The sequence below is a fragment of the Brachyhypopomus gauderio genome, chromosome 19 (genome assembly GCF_052324685.1).
Source record: "Brachyhypopomus gauderio isolate BG-103 chromosome 19, BGAUD_0.2, whole genome shotgun sequence".
NCBI classification, from domain to species: domain Eukaryota; kingdom Metazoa; phylum Chordata; class Actinopteri; order Gymnotiformes; family Hypopomidae; genus Brachyhypopomus; species Brachyhypopomus gauderio.
The window spans coordinates 1044928-1064915 of NC_135229.1; the positions used below are offsets into that span (position 1 = coordinate 1044928).

Below are 19988 nucleotides of genomic sequence, written 5' to 3' on the forward strand. Positions count from 1 at the left end.
GTGTGTGTGTCCAGGTGACTGTGTGTGTGTGTGTCTCCAGGTGACTGTGTGTGTGTGTGTCCAGGTGACTGTGTGTGTGTGTGTGTCTCCAGGTGACTGTGTGTGTGTGTGTGTGTCCAGGTGACTGTGTGTGTGTGTGTGTCCAGGTGACTGTGTGTGTGTGTGTCTCCAGGTGACTGTGTGTGTGTGTCTCCAGGTGACTGTGTGTGTGTCCAGATGACTGTGTGTGTGTGTGTGTGTGTGTCCAGGTGACTGTGTGTGTGTGTCTCCAGGTGACTGTGTGTGTGTGTGTCCAGGTGACTGTGTGTGTGTGTGTGTCTCCAGGTGACTGTGTGTGTGTGTGTGTGTGTGTGTGTCTCCAGGTGACTGTGTGTGTGTGTGTGTCTCCAGGTGACTGTGTGTGTGTGTCTAGGTGACTGTGTGTGTGTCTCCAGGTGACTGTGTGTGTGTGTGTCCAGGTGACTGTGTGTGTGTGTGTCCAGGTGACTGTGTGTGTGTGTGTGTGTCCAGGTGACTGTGTGTGTGTGTGTGTGTGTGTGTGTGTGTGTGTGTGTGTGTGTGTGTGTGTGTGTGTGTGTGTCTCCAGGTGACTGTGTGTGTGTGTGTCCAGGTGACTGTGTGTGTGTGTGTGTGTGTCCAGGTGACTGTGTGTGTGTGTGTGTGTGTGTCCAGGTGACTGTGTGTGTGTGTCTCCAGGTGACTGTGTTTGTGTATGTGTGTGTGTGTCTCTCCAGGTGACTGTGTTTGTGTATGTGTGTGTGTGTGTGTCTCCAGGTGACTGTGTGTGTGTGTGTCCAGGTGACTGTGTGTGTGTGTGTGTGTGTGTGTGTGTGTGTGTGTCTCCAGGTGACTGTGTGTGTGTCTCCAGGTGACTGTGTTTGTGTGTGTGTGTGTGTGTGTGTGTGTGTGCAGGTGTGGAGCAGGACGGGGTCCTGAGTGACGTACGTAGGCGTATCCAGATGGAGTCCTATGTCCAGGAGCAGTACACGCTAACGCGCTGCTCCCTGGGCAGTGACAGGGCTCTGCCCTCCCTCCTGCCCCCAGCGGAGAGCCTCTCGCTGGGCTTGGACTCCGGCTCGCTGCCCCAGGGCCTGGAGAAGATGCAGCCACACACCAGGGGTCTGTCCCGCTGGGAATCGCCATGGCAACAGAGTACCACCCCATCAGTGGATGTGGAAATTGGGAAGGTGGGAATAAAGTGGAATTTGTGGATTTATGTTTTGATAAAGTCTGTGTGTGTGTGTGTGTGAGAGAGAGAGAGAGATCCGTGTGTGTGAGATCCATGTGTGTGGTAGGTGTATGTGGTATGTGTGTGTTGTATGTGTGTGTCATCCTTGTGTGTGTTGTATGTGTGTGTCATTCTTGTGTGTGTTGTATGTGTGAGTCATCCTTGGGTGTGTTGTATGTGTGGTGTGTGTGTGATCTGTGTGTGTGATCTGTGTGTGTGATATGTGTGTGTATGTGGTATGTATGTGTGATCCGTGTGTGTGATCTATGGTAAATGTGTGGTTGGTGTGTTCAGGCCGTACGCAGACAGGCACGCTGTGCTCTTGCTGCTCGGAGCTTCTCGTCCCCGCAGGGCGACCTGGACATGCATCGCCTGCGGAGGGCGCTAGAGAGGGTGTCCTTCCAACAGACCATAGAGGACAGAATAGAAGAGACCAGCACAGAGACATACAACACACCCAGAGCACCACTGAGTCACACAGACTCCAGTGAGAACACATACACACACATACGCACATACACACACACACATACACACACATACACACACACACGCACATACACACACACACATACACACACGCACACACACACACACCACACACATACACACACACACACACCACACACTCACACATGCACACACACACGCATACACACACACACACGCATACACACACACACATACACACATACACACACACACACACACACACACACACACACACACACACACATACACACACACACACATACACATACACACACACACACGCACACATATACACACACACACACATACACACACACACACACACACACACACACACTCACACACACGTACGCATGCACACACACACTCACACACACGTACGCACACACACACACATACGCACACACACACACACACACACACGCACACACACACACACACACATAACCCACGCTCACACATAAACTACACTCACACACGCACATACATACACGTACATGCTGACATGCACATATACAAATATATTTTTATATCTTTCATTACATTTAAATAAATACTTTCTTCTCCCCTTCCTCTAAACTCCTTCCTCCTGGGTCTGCAGACGGTCTTCTGTTCCCAGGATCTCCGCTGGACTGGGACACGTTCACTGACCCCGAGGGCCTGTTCACAGCAGCTCCAGGGGCCCAGCCACAGGACGCAGCGGTCTCCTGCCGTGCGGTGATCCACGGTGTGTTGGGGACCAGGCCTGTGTCCTGGGAGGTCAGTGTGGACCTGACCCCTCTGTGGGACCCTGAGGAACTCCCGTGTGGGCCCTGGAATGACATCATTCACCAGCTCACAGCCCGGTCTGTCATCAGAGACTTTGAGAACATGGCTGAGAAAGGAACAGACATCGAACATGGTGAGAGATTTTCAAAAAACTTTACTGACCAATTACAATGTACAACACACACAAACAACTTACAATTACAAAACTATAACCAAAAGCCACGCCCACAGAGAAAGACACAGAAGTCCAGGAATGTGTCTGAGAGTCAGAAAAAATCATTCTCACATGTGAAAAAAATATTACACAACATAGTCATATGATATCAGTACCTCTTCCCCTCTGTGTGTGTGAGCGTGGTTTATGTGTGAGCGTGGTTCATGTGTGTGTGTGTGTGTGTGTGTAGTTTGTGTGAGTGTAGTTTGTGTGAGCGTGGTTTGTGTGTGTGTGTGTGTGTGTGTAGTTTGTGTGAGCGTGGTTTATGTGTGTGTGTGTGTGTGTGTGTGTAGTTTGTGAAAGTGAAGTTTATGTGTGAGGTTATATATAGTGATTCTCTAAATTGACTTCGGTTATTGTTATGCTTCTTTGTGTGGTTGTAGGCTGTAAAATTGTGGTTAATAAAGTCTCTGTTTGGCAGGTTCGTCTAAGCGTTACCGTATGAAGGCCATTCAGACCAGTAAGAGCTGTGGAATCATCTGTATGTACACAGCATTTACAACAACTGATACCCAGCACAGTCTGTCAGAGTCTACAGACCCACCACACACAGGTACATACTCAAACACACATAGACCCTCCACTAACAGGTACATACACAAACACAGATAGACCCACCACACACAAGTACATACTCAAACAGACATAGACCCACCACACACAGGTACATACTGAAACATACATAGACCCACCACACACAGGTACATACCCAAACACACATAGACCCACCACAAATAGGTACATACACAAACACATATAGACCCACCACACACAGGAACATTCTCAAACACACACACACACTTTGTGCGCATTAGTAGTGGTGTGTACTCTAACGCTGCTCTGGCTTATGGGAGGTTTGCGGGTTGGGAGAAGACGCAGTACCAGCAGCAGGAAACAGAGGGCGCAGTCCGTAGGATTCAGTCACAGACCATCCAGCAGAGACAGTGAAGAAATACACACCTCTACAGGTAACACACACATACACCTGTAGAACACACAGGAAGAGGCAAGCATCAACCCATATTTATACACACCGACACATTTTCTACAGATACATCACATTTCTGCAGATGACATCTGTACACCTGTACACCTGGTGTCCTGGGTAACTGGTGTTCTCTGGTTTCCTGGGTGACTGATGTGTGTGTACGTGTATGTGCCACAGGTGGAGGTGCAGGTGTAGTTGTGGGTGGAGGTGCAGGGCTGGTCAGTCACTCCACCTCCTCATCTCCTCAGCGCTCCAGCGAGAGCCGCTCTTTCGACAGCTTCTTCGGATCCAGGTCCTGACGCTTCTGTTTCTACCATCAGGATCACTAACTAAACCTCCCTCAGCCACAGCATTTTATATTTCACCAGAACATGGCAGTAAACTAAAAAAAAGCTATTTTATATTTTACCAGAAGGTGGCAGTAGACCTAAATAAATCAATTATATATTTCACCAGAAGATGTCAGTAGACTTGGAAAAAAAGCTATTTTATGTTTGACCACAAGGTGGCAGTAGACTACAAAAAGCTATTTTATATTTCACCAGAACTTGGCAGTAAACTCAAAAAAAGCTATTTTATATTTCATCAGAAGATGGCAGTAGACTAAAAAAAGCTATTTTATATTTCACCACAAGATGGCAGTAGACTATAAAAGCTATTTTATATTTCACCACAAGATGGCAGCAGACTATAAAAGCTATTTTATATTTCACCACAAGATGGCAGTAGGCTATAAAAGCTATTTTATATTTCACCACAAGATGGCAGTAGACTATAAAAGCTATTTTATATTTTACCACAAGATGGCAGTAGACTAAAAAACGCTATTTTATATTTCACCACAAGATGGCAGTAGACTATAAAAGCTATTTTATATTTTACCACAAGATGGCAGTAGACTCAAAAAAGCTATTTTATATTTCACCACAAGATGGCAGTAGACTCAAAAAAGCTATTTTATATTTCACCACAAGATGGCAGTAGACTATAAAAGCTATTTTATATATATGGCAGAATACACTGCAGTCCCGTATCCGCCGCTCTCCCATCACACCCCCCCCAGGTTGAATGTTCGGCCCCCACACAGGTTCACCTCACCAAATCTGGCCCTCACTGCAAAACGTTTGGACACCCCTGATATAAAGTGTTAATATCAGAGTATAAAGTGTTAAAATGGAAATGCTACAAAACTGTAAGTGGCACCATTACTGAAACGTTAATTACGCACCTTCACCATGGCTGTGGTGCTGTGTTATATAAAGCTAATGTGTGTGTGTGTGTGTGTGTGTGTGTGTGTGTGATTTGCAGGTTTAATCTGGGCAGGTTTAGGACCAGTCAGTGCCTGTCTGCCCAGTCAGACACACCTGCCAACTCCGAGTCACCTGACTACCTGCCTCTGGTGAGAGTTCTGTGTGTCCACCTGTCTGTCTTCATGTCCCTGAAGTCCCAGCTGTCCTCAGTCTCCCGTCCTGACCTGACGCACCTGGTCCAGCTAACGGTCTTGTGTAACGGGGGAATAACTGAACACATGAGCCAGGAGTGTCAGAGCTGCTCACTTGTTCCACCTCTGGGCAAGAATGCAGCAACACATCCCTGGAGGGCCCCCACCCCCCTGTCTGTCTGCTGATGGAACCTCTCTCTCTATCTCTCTCTCCTGGCTGCAGGTACGTCTACAGTTAGCTTCGGGTGCCTTCCTGCTAACCAGCGTGTTCTCCGAGTGTGTCCACATCCCTCTGAACCGTGTGAAGAGAGCGTCTCCCTACCTGAGCCATCGCAGTAGCCTCAGCCTGCCCTGCCGATGTATCTCTACACCTGCTCCCTCCATCGCCCCCTACGGGCCGGAGGACCGGCCTACCGCCCGCCCGCCCGGCCCCAACCTGCGCCGGGCCTGCTACAGCGAGCCCCTCGCCGTGCTCGCCGACCCCCTCGGCTCGGAGGAGGGATCTCTCGACGCGGTGGGCGGAGTCCCGCAGGCAGACAGTGGGCGCGGCTCAGAGACGGACGTGTGCGAAGGGTCCCCGCCGGAGACAGCGGAGGTGCAGGGGGAGGAACTGGCACGGCTGGATGTGCGGAGCTCGAGCTGGGCTACGGCTGTGGCGCTGGCCTGGCTGGAGCACCACTGTGCTGGCTTCTTCGTGGAGTGGGAGCTGGTGGCGGCCAAGGCTGATTTTTGGCTGAAGTGTCAGTCGTTGCCGGAGGGTGTGGACCTACCGGGACTGAGGACGGCGGCCAGACAGCTGTTCCTGCTTCTGCGTCACTGGGACGAGAACCTCCAACTCAACATGCTTTGCTACAACCCAAATAACATGTGACCAAACCTCCAAACCTCTTCTGATGGACCAGAACATCCTCTTCTTATGGCCTGCTGGAATCTCAACAACACTGGACCCAACATCTACCCCAGGGGTCTCCAGATCCCAGAGGGCCACTGTAGTCCTCTGAAGCCCCTACCCTGACACGCCTACCTGTTAACGAAGCGAGCTGAATCAGGAGCAGTGGTGGACACGCCCACTCTCTTTCCCAGCATGCATCACACCCAGCATGGCCTTCACACCACAGTGCCTCCTTCTTCAAGATCAGATTGCCCAATCACCAGTCACTTTACTGGATACAGCGCATCGCCCACACGTTGCCGTGGTGGGAATGATACACCACCTAAACTCGGAGACGTGGGCTGAGATCCAGCAGTGAGGAAGTGAGTGAGGAGATGATTCCCTCCGTAACCGGGATCACAGAACCATCCAGAATAATCTCACCAGTCCCAACAGCCTATGACGCGCTTGCCTGAATCACTAAACCTGATTAAATGCTTACAGATGATTTTTAATGCTGCATTCAGCAAATTAACGCTAATTTCACCCAGCCTACAAAATAAGAGTCCTTCGTCAGCACGCAGACGGTATCACTTTGCTTTTACGTGACTTCACCCGATGTGTGTGATCAGGGCTTTTATTGTTTCATGAATGTTCTGCCTGTTCTTGTTGTGATGGGTCTCCCCCTGGTTTCTGTGGGGGTGATGTACGTTACTAACCCTTCAACACCATCACGTTTTAGTTTGAGTTCCCAGCAGGATGAGATAAGCACATCCTGTTTTTTTCCAGATGTTTGTGGCTGTATTGAGATACAAGCTTGATGGTCTTCGTTCTGATCTTGCAATAAACCTGTTTTGGAACATGACGGTTTAACAGTCTGACTTTGAAACACACAAAAATCTGGTTCACACTGAAACCGAACTTTATTTCCCAGCCCTGACATGTATACCAGCTAAATCACAGCGCTGGATGAGTCTGTGCTGGGGCTCCGCCCAGTAATTAATTATGCAAAATCATGCAAAAACAAGAACCACAGGACAATAGCAGTTTGCAGTCGAGCAAAACAACTTTCCTCAACAGCAGTAAAGCTGATCAGACCACACTGTGGCCTGGACAGCAGGCGCTTCACACGAGCCGCTCAGAAAACAAATTAAAACAAAAATCTGAAAATTATTACAAAGAATAAGAAGGAAGATAATTGCAGAATACTGAACTATGTCAGTAACCGTAGAAACACCAAGGTCCTGTTCAGACGATGGTCTTGGCACGCGCACCCGCCACGTCAGGACACTTCATGTCAGGACATGCGCACCCGCCACGTCAGGACACTTCATGTCAGGACACGCCACGTCCGTCACGTCAGGACACTTCACATCAGGACACGCGTACCAGTCACGTCAGGACACGCGTACCAGTCACGTCTGGACACGCGCACCAGTCACGTCAGGACACTTCATGTCAGGACATGCGCACCCGCCACGTCAGGACACGCCACGTCCGTCACGTCAGGACACTTCACATCAGGACACGCGTACCAGTCACGTCAGGACACGCGTACCAGTCACGTCAGGACACGCGCACCAGTCACGTCAGGACACGCGCACCCGTCACGTCAGGACACGCGCACCCGTCACGTCAGGACACGCGCACCCGTCACGTCTGGACACGCGCACCAGTCACGTCTGGACATGCGCACCAGTCACGTCTGGACACGCGCACCAGTCACGTCTGGACACGCGCACCAGTCACGTCTGGACACGCGCACCAGTCACGTCTGGACACGCGCACCCGTCACGTCTGGACACGCGCACCCGTCACGTCTGGACACGCGCACCCGTCACGTCTGGACACGCGCACCCGTCACGTCTGGACACGCGTACCAGTCACGTCAGGACACACGTACCAGTCACGTCAGGACACACGTACCAGTCACGTCAGGACTCTCCAGTCTTGTTTGGTAAAAGCTCATTATCGCATCTGAAGAAAATATTCAATACAAACATGGAAAAAACCCCAAACACACAGCGAGTCTCGCAGTTAAATGACGAGCTTTGTAAAGGTGTTTCTGCTCATATCAGCTCATATCCTCTCAATTTAAAGCACATATGCCCACTGTGATTCTTAAAAAATAATATTCGTAATAATATTTGTAAAAATAAGACACTTTAGAGACCCAGTCAAACAGCTACCAGGGCTGTAACAGTTAAACCAGCAGCGATTCATCTCCCAACCTATTAAACATAACCATAAAGTGGCAATCTTTATGTTAGTGTCCGTCCAAATTCAGCCTATTCATGTTTTTAAAGGAAACGCCCCAAGTCCCTCCCCCTCTTGGGGAAACCCCGCCCCTCACTGCTGCAGGGACGTCCTCCACTGCAGCGGTGCACAGTGGGTAATCAGCTACACACACAACAGCAGGATGGAGTCACACGAAGAGATTATTGCAGAGTTGAAAGAAAAACAAAAAAACTTTGTTTACTTCACACACATGACTCCACCCACTAAGTGTTGCCATGGCTACAAAGTTCTACAAACCCAGAATATATTTACAGTTCCATGGCATTATGGGTTGGACTATGGCCCGAGTGTGTAAACCAGTGTCCACCGACTCTAGTGACACCGACTGTTGGCTAGGGGGACGGGCTGGAGGAGGGACAGACGCCCCCTGGTGGACACCATGACAAACTGATTTAAATACTGTATACCTGTACCTGCATCACTTCAGCTGTACAACCAGGCATCTCTAGATTATACGCAACACCACACACAATCTCAGAGTTCACTCCTCTGGTTCACCAACGTCACATTTTACTATTTCCAAGTTCAAAATTAAGCCCTCCGTCCCTCTCACTGTTCAATAAACCCCGCCCACGTCACAGGAACACGCCTCCATCACGCAGAGGAGGCATCGACGGAGGAAGAGACCAGCCGGGTTGAGGGCGGGGCAGAACGTAGGTGGGCGGAGACTCAAGGGGGAGGAGCCTGGTAGGGTCCGGGTCAGAGTTCAGTGCAGTTTGGCCTTGTTGTGGGCGTGTGTGTCCTGGGCAGGGGGGGCGGGGCTAGGGCTGAACCACAGACACAGCAGGATGACGAGGTGACAGACGTGTAGGGAGAGAGAGCTGTAGCAGGTGGAGGGGTAGGTGTTCCACGTCAGCTCCACCACACCCAGTATCAACACCCTGAGAGAGAGAGGGGGGGGGGGAGAGAGAGAGAGAGAGAGGGGGAGAGAGAGAGGGAGGGAGGGAGAGAGAGGGAGAGAGAGAGAGGGAGGGAGAGAGAGAGAGAGAGATGGAGAGAGAGAGAGAGAGAGAGAGAGAGAAAGATGGAGAGAGAGAGGGAGGGAGAGAGAGAGAGAGAGATGGAGAGAGGAAGACAGAGAGAGAGAGGGATAGAGGGAGGGAGGGAGAGAGAGAGACAAACAGAGAGAGAGGGAGGGAGAGAGAAAGGGGGAGGTTTAAATCTTTGTCATAAATACTACTGGATGCATAAGTGTGTGTAATAATAATAATAATCTTAAATAATAAGTATTATTATTACAGTAATAAAAGAAAAATGTAAAAGATAAAATGGCAAACTACACAAAAAAAGAAGAATTAGAGGAAAACAAAGGTAAAACGTAATGAAGTAAGATAATGTGCTGAAGTACCTGAGCAGGTGAGCGAGCTTCCTCACATCACTGCTCCACAACAGGTAGGGCAGTGTGTGGAAATACCACACGTAGAACTGGTAGTGAAGAGAACGGCAGAAACACATCCCAATGAAGTTGGAGGAGAACAGGACCAGGACGATCTGTGAGAGCCCGTTAGGGAGGACACGTGAGGACACGCGGGCACACGCACACGGATGTGAAACACCACGACTCTAATTCATCATCCAGGTGAGAGGACTCTACTCACTCGAGTAACTCAGAGCCTGAACAGCCAGAACAGGCGTACAAACCCCCACGAGCAGCTACACTAACCCCACAGGGTTCAAACCCCCACGAGCAGCTACACTAACCCCACAGGGTTCAAACACACACGCAGCTACACTAACCCCACAGGGTTCAAACACACACGAGCAGCTACACTAACCCCACAGGGTGCAAACACACACGCAGCTACACTAACCCCACAGGGTTCAAACACACACGCAGCTACACTAACCCCACAGGGTTCAAACACACACGCAGCTACACTAACCCCACAGGGTTCAAACACACACGCAGCTACACTAACCCCACAGGGTTCAAACACACACGCAGCTACACTAACCCCACAGGGTTCAAACACACACGCAGCTACACTAACCCCACAGGGTTCAAACACACACGCAGCTACACTAACCCCACAGGGTTCAAACACACACGCAGCTACACTAACCCCACAGGGTTCAAACACACACGCAGCTACACTAACCCCACAGGGTTCAAACACACACGCAGCTACACTAACCCCACAGGGTTCAAACACACACGCAGCTACACTAACCCCACAGGGTTCAAACACACGAGCAGCTACACTAACCCCACAGGGTTCAAACACACGAGCAGCTACACTAACCCCACAGGGTTCAAACACACGAGCAGCTACACTAACGCCACAGGGTTCAAACACACACGAGCAGCTACACTAACGCCACAGGGTTCAAACACACACGAGCAGCTACACTAACGCCACAGGGTTCAAACACACTCGCAGCTACACTAACGCCACAGGGTTCAAACACACTCGCAGCTACACTAACGCCACAGGGTTCAAACACACTCGCAGCTACACTAACGCCACAGGGTTCAAACACACTCGCAGCTACACTAACCCCACAGGTTTCAAACACACGAGCAGCTACACTAACCCCACAGGGTTCAAACACACACGAGCAGGTACACTAACGCCACAGGGTTCAAACACACACGAGCAGCTACACTAACCCCACAGGGTTCAAACACACACGAGCAGCTACACTAACGCCACAGGGTTCAAACACACTCGCAGCTACACTAACGCCACAGGGTTCAAACACACTCGCAGCTACACTAACCCCACAGGGTTCAAACACACTCGCAGCTACACTAACGCCACAGGGTTCAAACACACTCGCAGCTACACTAACCCCACAGGGTTCAAACACACGAGCAGCTACACTAACCCCACAGGGTTCAAACATACACGAGCAGCTACACTAACCCCACAGGGTTCAAACATACACGAGCAGCTACACTAACCCCACAGGGTTCAAACACACGAGCAGCTACACTAACCCCACAGGGTTCAAACACATGAGCAGCTACACTAACCCCACACTAACAAACACAGGAGATGGTGGTGTACACAGTGAGGGAAGGATATGATCAGCACTCAGCTTCTGCACCGGCTCCGTCCTCTTAGACGGGGCCTTCAGAAGAGCCCAGACACTGCTGCCAGACCTGTGGGGGGACACAGCGTTAGGCCTTTGAGAGCCACACGTGTGTGTGTGAGAGAGTGTGAGCGAGTGTGAGTGAGTGAGTGTGTGTGAGAGTGTGTGTGTGTGTGTGTGTGTACCTCCTCCACTTCACCAGGGCGAACACAGAGAGGGTGGTCACATGAGCCAGCAGCAGAGCCAGGTGGAAGTATCTGAGGACAGAACAAGAACCAGCCATGATCACGTCCCCACACACACACACACACACACACACACACGTCTGTCTCTCTCTACACCCCTTCATTTTAAGGCATGCTTGTCCCACGTGTACACACACGTACACACACCTACATCACAGTTTACCTGTTGAGGAAAACGTCTTCAGGCAGGAAGCGCCAGTTGACCGTCCACTTAAACAGAAACTGTCGGCCCAGATCAAAGGCCCTGTTGACGTATCCTACGGGGTTGACCAAGAGGAAGGGCAGTGCCAGCACAACCTGAGACAGGTGTGGGGGACAGGTGAGGGGGACAGGTGAGGTGGACAGGTGTGGGGGACGGGAGGGGGACAGGTGTGGGGGACAGAGGGTGCCGGGACACAGAGTCAGAAAGAGTAGGCGGAGTGCCTGTTTTCATGTGTTTGTGAGTGTGTGTGCGTATGTGAGTGTGTGCGTGTGTGAGTGTGTATGTGAGCGTATGTGAGTGTGTGCGTGCGTATGTGTGCGTATGTGAGTGTGTGTGTATGTGAGTATGTGTGTGTGTGTGTGTGCGTATGTGAGTGTGTGCGTGTGTATGTGAGTGTGTATGTGCGTATGTGAGTGTGTGTGAGTGTGTGCGTGCGTATGTGAGTGTGTGCGTATGTGAGTGTGTATGTGAGTGTGCGTGCGTATGTGAGTGTGTGCGTGCGTATGTGAGTGTGCGCGTGTGAGTGTGTGTGTGCGTATGTGAGTGTGTGTGTGTGTATGTGAGTGTGTGTGTGTGTATGTGAGTGTGTGTGCGTGTGTGTGTGCGTATGTGTGCGTATGTGTGTGCGTGTGTGTGTGCGTATGTGAGTGTGTGCGTGTGTATGTGAGTGTGTGCGTGCGTATGTGAGCGTATGCGAGTGTGTGCGTGCGTGTGTGAGTGTGTGCGTGCGTGTGTGAGTGTGTGCGTATGTGTGTGTGTGTGAGTGTGTGCGTGCGTATGTGAGTGTGTGCGTGTGTGAGTGTGTATGTGAGCGTATGTGAGTGTGTGCGTGCGTATGTGTGCGTATGTGAGTGTGTGTGTATGTGAGTGTGTGTGTGTGTGTGTGTGCGTATGTGAGTGTGTGCGTGTGTATGTGAGTGTGTATGTGCGTATGTGAGTGTGTGTGAGTGTGTGCGTGCGTATGTGAGTGTGTGCGTATGTGAGTGTGTATGTGAGTGTGCGTGCGTATGTGAGTGTGTGCGTGCGTATGTGAGTGTGCGCGTGTGAGTGTGTGTGTGCGCGTGTGAGTGTGTGTGTGTGTATGTGAGTGTGTGTGCGTGTGTGTGTGCGTATGTGTGTGCGTGTGTGTGTGCGTATGTGAGTGTGTGCGTGTGTATGTGAGTGTGTGCGTGCGTATGTGAGCGTATGCGAGTGTGTGCGTGCGTGTGTGAGTGTGTGCGTGCGTGTGTGAGTGTGTGCGTATGTGTGTGTGTGTGAGTGTGTGCGTGCGTATGTGAGTGTGTGCGTGCGTATGTGAGTGTGTGCGTGCGTATGTGAGTGTGTGCGTGCGTATGTGAGTGTGTGCGTGCGAGTGTGTGTGAGTGTGTGTGTGCGTATGTGAGTGTGTGCGTGCGTATGTGAGTGTGTGCGTATGTGAGTGTGTGCGTATGTGAGTGTGTGCGTATGTGAGTGTGTGTGTGAGTGTGTGTGTGTGCGTGTGTATTTGAGTGTGTGCGTGTGTATTTGAGACCTGGATGACGCCACAGAGAGTGAGTTTGGGCAGCGTCTTCATCAGCCCAAACTCAGAGAGCAGGAGGAAGAGGAGGCCTGGTGCGAAGAGCATCACGTTCATCTTCACAGACACGGCCAGACTGTCCAGACACACACACACACACACACACACACACACTTAAGAATGCTGAGCCACTGAGTCATTACACTCTCCAGTCATAGTGCTGCAGTTCCCTCTCTTGCCTGTAGAGGGCGCAGCCCAGAGTCCAGTGAGCGTCCAGGAAGAGGTTGACCGCTCCAAACAGCAACATCATGGCCACAGGGTCATTAAAGAGGCGGAGCACGAAGATGGAGTGGATGCGATACGACGCACAGCACACGAAGAAGAACACGTAGGGCGGGACCTGGTGGAGGCAACAGAACATGACCTGTGATTGGCTGACGCTACCTTGGTGCTGCGGCTGTGCCTCAGCCTTCCTGGCCTGTGATTGGCTGAGGCTAGCTTATATCTGCATATGGGTCTGACCTTCCTGGTGCGATGGTAGATACGGAAGACGAGCAGGAGGGTGATGAGGTAGAAACCAGCAAACACATACTGGCCCAGTCTGATGTTCAGCCCGTGGTCCGTAATATAATACAGCGCAGTGAAGATGTACACAAAGCCTGCTGGGTAACTGAGGAACACACACACACACACAAACACACACACACACACAGTGTGGTTTTAATCATCTGAGCTAATGCCTCAGTGGGATTTTATCCAATGACAATGTCCAGTTCCAGTTTTCTCAGTAATTAATTCAGTGTCTGCCAAGTCCACAGTGAGCTCAGCAGTGCTGTGGCCATGCAGGAGACGTGTCAGCTGGAGGGAGTGAGAGAGGGAGTGAGAGAGGGAGTGAGAGGGGGAGTGAGACTCACACCAGAGGGCCGGTGTCTCCCTTCAGCAGGGTGTAGTCGTAGGTGCCGTTAATCACACCCTCCACCTCATCCATGTAAGCCTTCCAATCGATCTCCGTATCTGCAGGAGACAACACGCCGTACAGTCACGTAAACTATCAATTACACAGACAGATAAATCTCTAATCGATCATTAGTCCAGGCTAACTCCTACTGGGGCCGTTAGCTGCTCTACATCCCGGTTCTGTGACTGGAGTCAGTACCACACGGGTCCGTTTCTGACGGCTGCTGTCATGTGTGACTGCTGTCATGTGTGACCGTCATAATAAAGGAGTTACCGTGTGTACACCGATAAACAGGTGCAGGTAACTGTAGGTAGACAGGTGTAGTAGGTAGACAGATAACTGTAGGTAGACAGATGTAGTAGGTAGACAGATGTAGTAGGTAGACAGGTGTAGTAGGTAGACAGATGTAGTAGGTAGACAGATGTAGTAGGTAGACAGGTGTAGTAGGTAGACAGATAACTGTAGGTAGACAGGTGTAGTAGGTAGACAGATAACTGTAGGTAGACAGGTGCAGTAGGTAGACAGATAACTGTAGGTAACAGTAGGTAGACAGATGTAGTAGGTAGACAGGTGTAGTAGGTAGACAGATAACTGTAGGTAGACAGGTGTAGTAGGTAGACATAACTGTAGGTAGACAGGTGTAGTAGGTAGACAGATAACTGTAGGTAACAGTAGGTAGACAGATGTAGTAGGTAGACAGGTAACTGTAGGTAGACAGGTGTAGTAGGTAGACAGATAACTGTAGGTAGACAGGTGTAGTAGGTAGACAGATAACTGTAGGTAGACAGGTGTAGTAGGTAGACAGATAACTGTAGGTAACAGTAGGTAGACAGATGTAGTAGGTAGACAGGTAACTGTAGGTAGACAGGTGTAGTAGGTAGACAGATAACTGTAGGTAGACAGGTGTAGTAGGTAGACAGATAACTGTAGGTAGACAGGTGTAGTAGGTAGACAGATAACTGTAGGTAGACAGGTGTAGTAGGTAGACAGATAACTGTAGGTAGACAGATAACTAGGTAACAGTAGGTAGACAGGTGTAGTAGGTAGACAGATAACTATAGGTAGACAGATAACTGTAGGTAGACAGATAACTAGGTAACAGTAGGTAGACAGGTGTAGTAGGTAGACAGATAACTGTAGGTAGACAGGTGTAGTAGGTAGACAGATAACTGTAGGTAGACAGATAACTAGGTAACTGTAGGTAGACAGATGTAGTAGGTAGACAGGTAACTGTAGGTAGACAGGTAGGTGGACGTACGGTCACGTGACCCCGTGATGACGCGTGTCGGTGCGACATGTTAGCTGTTAGCTGCTAACAGCACCAGCTACACGTCACGTCTCCTTACAAACCGCTCAAATAAAGACGGTCCCGATATACCGCGATATACCGCCACGATCCACCACGCCGCACCTCACCAGGAGTAACGGGGCCGTTAGCCGGTTAGCCGCTTAGCCACGGCGAGACTTACACGCGACCCCGTGAATAACCCACAGGTTGACGCCGACCTCCAGCGCCCACAGCACGGCCGCCACCAGCAGCGTGTAGTCCGGGTCCAGCAGCACCGCCTGCTTGTCCCGCCACAGCGAGCCGAGCGGCGCGAGCCACCGTCTCGCGCCGGCGACGCAGCCCCGCTTCCTGCCTCCCGCCATCTTCGCTCACCGGTGACGTCGCGGCGCGCGACACCGACACGCGCGGCAGCCGTCGCGTCACGTGATCAAAACACGAGCTCAACTTCCGGGGATGACGCGGGTTTTAGACGGCGGACCCTGTCGACGCTAAACGGTAAATTAAATCGACCCGTTCGGTCTCGTTAACCGGTTATTGGTTCGGTCGGTCCGTCTAGTATTGATTATTAATATGTTGGTAACCCGTAACGTTGTGTGGCTCGCTAACTGAACGCTAACACTGTTGTTCAGGGCGCTAGGAAGCTAACTAGCTAAAGTGTGGGTGTGAGGTACACAGCTGGTACTGACCTGGCCGCCTTATAACTGAACTGGGCCTTCACTTCTAAACGTCTTCATTAGTTTAAATGCTTTATTTATAAGTTTATTTCTAAAAGTTAACACTTTTATCACAATATACTTGTTGTCAAACTAAATTGAAATGATTAAAACTGAATAGGTAATGTGTCACAAGTCTTATAGGTCAGTCAAAGTTAAATGCCTGGTTCAGACATATAAAGAAAGATTTCCTGCAGATCTGTGAGGACTGGAGTTCAGCAGAACCCCCCCCGTACTAAACGCACCCCCATAGTGTATGTCTGTACCATTACACGAATGCAGCCAGCTGGGTGAGGACGGAGGAGGAGGAAGATGGAGGAGTTCCCCATCGGGACACTACAGGCTCTGTGTTTGGGGTCCAGCGTCGCCTTTTCCGGCCTCTTCTATTACATCTACAGGAAGAAGCGCAAAACCGTGGACAAGCTCGCCGTGAGAACACATTTCAGCGTAGCGCAGTTATGATCACCTTACGTAATGAGATTTGGCCCCTGTGTCAATGTTTTAAAGACAGCAGAAGCTGAGCACGTTTCTGTTTACAGGAAGCTCCTCAGATCGCTTTAGACGAGAACCTGGTGGATCTTCTGAACGCTACACCTGGGAAGTGTCTGCAGTATGTCGTTCTTGAAGGTAAGCTTCCTCTCACGCTGCAGACTGGAGCTGTACTACAGGACCTGTTGACTGGACCAGTGCTCATCAAGTTTAGGCCCAGAAAAAGCGCCGCGCTCTACTGCAAACTCAGGGATCGGTTCATGGAGGCCTTTTTGATAATCTGATCATCTCTTGTTCCCTTAATCTCTCTCTCTCTCTCTCTCTCTCTCTCTCTCTCTCTCCTGCAGGTACAGTGCAGCCTGTAGGAGAGCCCTTGAGGAGTCAGTTTCAGGAAGGAAGTGTTGGTGTGATCCAGAAACTTGTCCTGCGTGAGCACAAGCTGGTGTGGAACAGTCTCGCGCGCACCTGGTGAGATGATCGTCCTGTCTGCTGTGATCTCGTACCACATCACGGTCAGTCCTGTGACTACAGCACAGTGTCTCGCGTTTCCTTGCTGTTAAATGTGAATACACCCATGGTGTGTGTTGACATTCAGAACAGTGCTTGTTTGTAGTAGCATCCTCTACGCCAGCGTCATCAAATTCTTCAGATTAATGCAGTTTGTTTTGGAGCAGGGATGCCCACCAAACACACACACACACACACACACACACACACACTAACCTATTCCCATAAAACACACACAGTCCTGCTTTTGATCTTTACTACAGGACAGATCGGGACCGAGTGTTGCATCAGCGTGTCAACGCCGTGCCCTTTAACCTCGTGGGCGGAGACAGGTCATGCGTGCGTGTGCTCTGCCCCCTGGAGGCCACGGGTCCTGACATGGAGACCGTCCACGAGAAGTTCCACCAGGCCAGCTTCGGGTTCACGGACCTTCTGGGTCAGTACCTGAGTGGGGAGAAGCCCAAAGGTCAGCTGGAGACGGAGGAGATGCTGAAGGTGGGCGTGTCTGTGACCGCCGTGGGCGAGATCATCCTGGACACGGATCGCCTCGTCAAGCTCCGCCCCCCTACCGACGGCTCCGAGTACTTCCTGAGCACGTCGGACTTCGAGAGTCTGCGGCTAGACCAAGAAGGACAGACGAGCGGGTGGTGGGCGTTGGCTTGCGGCTGTGCGCTGGTGGGCGTGGCCATAATACTGTGGGCGGGGCTTGGCTACCACAGGCGGCTCAGGGACAGGCGGGAGAGGGAGAGGGTGAAGAGGGAGTTTGAGCAGATGTGGGCGGGAGGTGAGCAGGGGGAGGAGTCTGTGGAGAACACCTGCGTAATCTGCCTGAGTAACCCCAGAGGGTGTGTACTACTGGACTGTGGACACGTGTGCTGCTGTTATAGCTGCTACGAGGCCCTGCCCACACCCACCTGCCCCATGTGCAGACAGAGAATCAGCCGAGTGGTGGCGCTATACCAGGCCTGAGGGAGGGGAGACCTGCATACTGTGATGGAGCCAGTAGGGGGCGCTCAACGACCTGAACTGGGTTTGGCGATGGCATTCTTGGATTAAATATGTGTAGCTGTGTGGGATGGATTATATGAAACATGTCTGCACACGTAGCTGTCAGTTTAGGCCTGTTTGTACCACAGACACTGAACGGGTGGAAGTTTCCTGACATTGTACCATTTCAGGAGACAATGGTGAGAAACGACAGATATCTTAAATTCCCACGTCACACTCTACAAGACTGCAAAATGTTTTGGTACGGTGAATACTGATATTTTTTGATACTCACTGATAATTTGAAAAACAAGTGCTTACAGCAAGAAAGAAAGTAGACACAGACCAGGTGTTGCTTAGAGAAGATGAATAGTCCCTTCCCTCCATAGGTTGAGATTGGTTGTAGGAGAAGGCTTCATAAGCTAGTGGTAAACTAATGGTTCTCTGTGTATATTGGAGATCTTTTGTTTATAATCGCGGTTGTCCCGCTGAGTATCTGATGATGATGACCTTTGTGTCTGCAGTAAAGTCTGGTCAGGGCTCAAGGCGAGGCGCCCCCTGCTGCACGGGACTGGACTGCCCTGGGGAGCCACTGATATCCGTTCTAATTACAGCCTGACTTACTGTAGGTTTGCCTCTAGGGGGCGACTGTAAGCACAGGCGATGCGGACGTATATGGAAGCACAATTAGCATTGTGCCTTAATTTGTGAATAAACATTTCTGTGAAGGGCAGTGGGAGAGTGACTGTGCCTTCTTAATGTCACATAACTGACTTGCTTTGAGTTGAAACTGGTTATTTTATAGGCTGGTGATGAGTTTCTGGCCGTCTGTTTTGGTTAATAAAGCCTTTCTGCTCTTGACCTGTGAGTCACCCGTCTGAGTGATGTTTAACCCTAAAGAAATAAAGACCGGTAGAATAAAAGGATACAGGTAGCTTGGCTGGCCGCCTATTCCTCCTTTTTCCATCATTTAAAGGTGGAGTGTTCTGCCCCCCCCCCCCCCCCCCCCCCATTACTGCTTTTCTGTGCCACTCATAAAGGGGCAGTCATGGTCTGGTGGTTAGGGAACTGGTCTTGTGACCGGAGGGTCGTGGGTTCGATTCCCAGACCTGAGGCCATGACTGAGGTGACCTTGAACAAGGCACCTAACCCCAACTGCTCCCCGGGCGCCGGGCTAGGGCTGCCCACCGCTCTGGGCACGTGTGATCCACAGCCCCCTAGTAATCACTAGTGTGTGTGTGTGTTCTAACTGCACAGATGGGTTAAAAGCGGAGGACAAATTTTGATTGGGGTGTAAAAAATCACAATTGACAAAATACGGCACATTTACATTTTAAAAGAACATCACGCTATAGCTGCTATACCCAAACTGGCCCCTAGGTGGCATAAGCATTACTCTTGATTTAAGTTCTTAAATTTAAAGAGTTGTTTGGTGTGAACTGTTCACTAGAAACTAGGGTAGTGAGTGAGTGCTGTGAGAGATACAAACAGCCCAGGGGCTTGTGGGTTAACGAGATACTGTATCCTTTCCCTGGGCAGCCTTTCTCAGGGGCCTTTGTGTGTGTGTGTGTGTCTCTGGGGAATCCATATTGAAGGTGTGTGTGTGTGTGTGTGTGCTCGTTTGCCATCTGCTGTCAAAAGTGATTCATACTGAGTCTGAATCCTTAGCCAAACCTCAGTAGTGCTTCCGTTGTCCACTGCTTTAGGCTGCAACACAACAATCAATAATTAGTCATCAATAATCAGTTATCAGGGTCCTATATGGAGC

General features: G+C 50.5%; 3 protein-coding genes across 5 annotated transcripts in view; 2 read left to right on the forward strand and 1 right to left on the reverse strand.

The window, feature by feature from the left end:
- Positions 1-6824, forward strand: part of vwa5b2 (von Willebrand factor A domain containing 5B2) — a 24835-nt gene extending 18011 nt beyond the window's left edge. Inside the window, exons 14-21 of the mRNA XM_076981120.1 lie at positions 913-1187; positions 1523-1715; positions 2322-2621; positions 3124-3255; positions 3557-3670; positions 3868-3982; positions 4999-5089; positions 5355-6824. Of these exons, the coding sequence (XP_076837235.1) occupies positions 913-1187; positions 1523-1715; positions 2322-2621; positions 3124-3255; positions 3557-3670; positions 3868-3982; positions 4999-5089; positions 5355-6002 (1868 nt within the window). The 3' untranslated portion in view covers positions 6003-6824. The remainder of the gene's footprint in view (positions 1-912; positions 1188-1522; positions 1716-2321; positions 2622-3123; positions 3256-3556; positions 3671-3867; positions 3983-4998; positions 5090-5354) is intronic.
- An 82-nt stretch (positions 6825-6906) lies between these two features.
- On the reverse strand, positions 6907-15908 carry alg3 (ALG3 alpha-1,3- mannosyltransferase). The gene is made up of 10 exons (XM_076981121.1): positions 15706-15908; positions 14193-14292; positions 13801-13948; positions 13518-13678; positions 13294-13414; positions 11745-11878; positions 11522-11593; positions 11329-11406; positions 9649-9792; positions 6907-9181 (listed from the first exon to the last, which is right to left on the reverse strand). The coding sequence occupies exons 1-10, from the start codon at positions 15884-15886 to the stop codon at positions 9007-9009; spliced, it is 1314 nt and encodes a 437-aa protein (XP_076837236.1). The 5' UTR covers positions 15887-15908; the 3' UTR covers positions 6907-9006.
- Positions 15901-19081, forward strand: mul2 (mitochondrial E3 ubiquitin protein ligase 2). Of its 3 annotated transcripts, none has more exons than XM_076981124.1 (5): positions 15901-16019; positions 16520-16666; positions 16777-16864; positions 17074-17194; positions 17497-19081. In XM_076981124.1, the coding sequence occupies exons 2-5, from the start codon at positions 16550-16552 to the stop codon at positions 18200-18202; spliced, it is 1032 nt and encodes a 343-aa protein (XP_076837239.1). In that variant the 5' UTR covers positions 15901-16019; positions 16520-16549; the 3' UTR covers positions 18203-19081. The 3 variants fall into 3 exon arrangements, with proteins under 3 accessions (XP_076837239.1, XP_076837237.1, XP_076837238.1); XM_076981122.1 differs by having other exon boundaries at positions 15906-16019; positions 16435-16666; XM_076981123.1 differs by having other exon boundaries at positions 15937-16019; positions 16491-16666.
- The last annotated feature ends 907 nt before the right edge of the window (positions 19082-19988 follow it).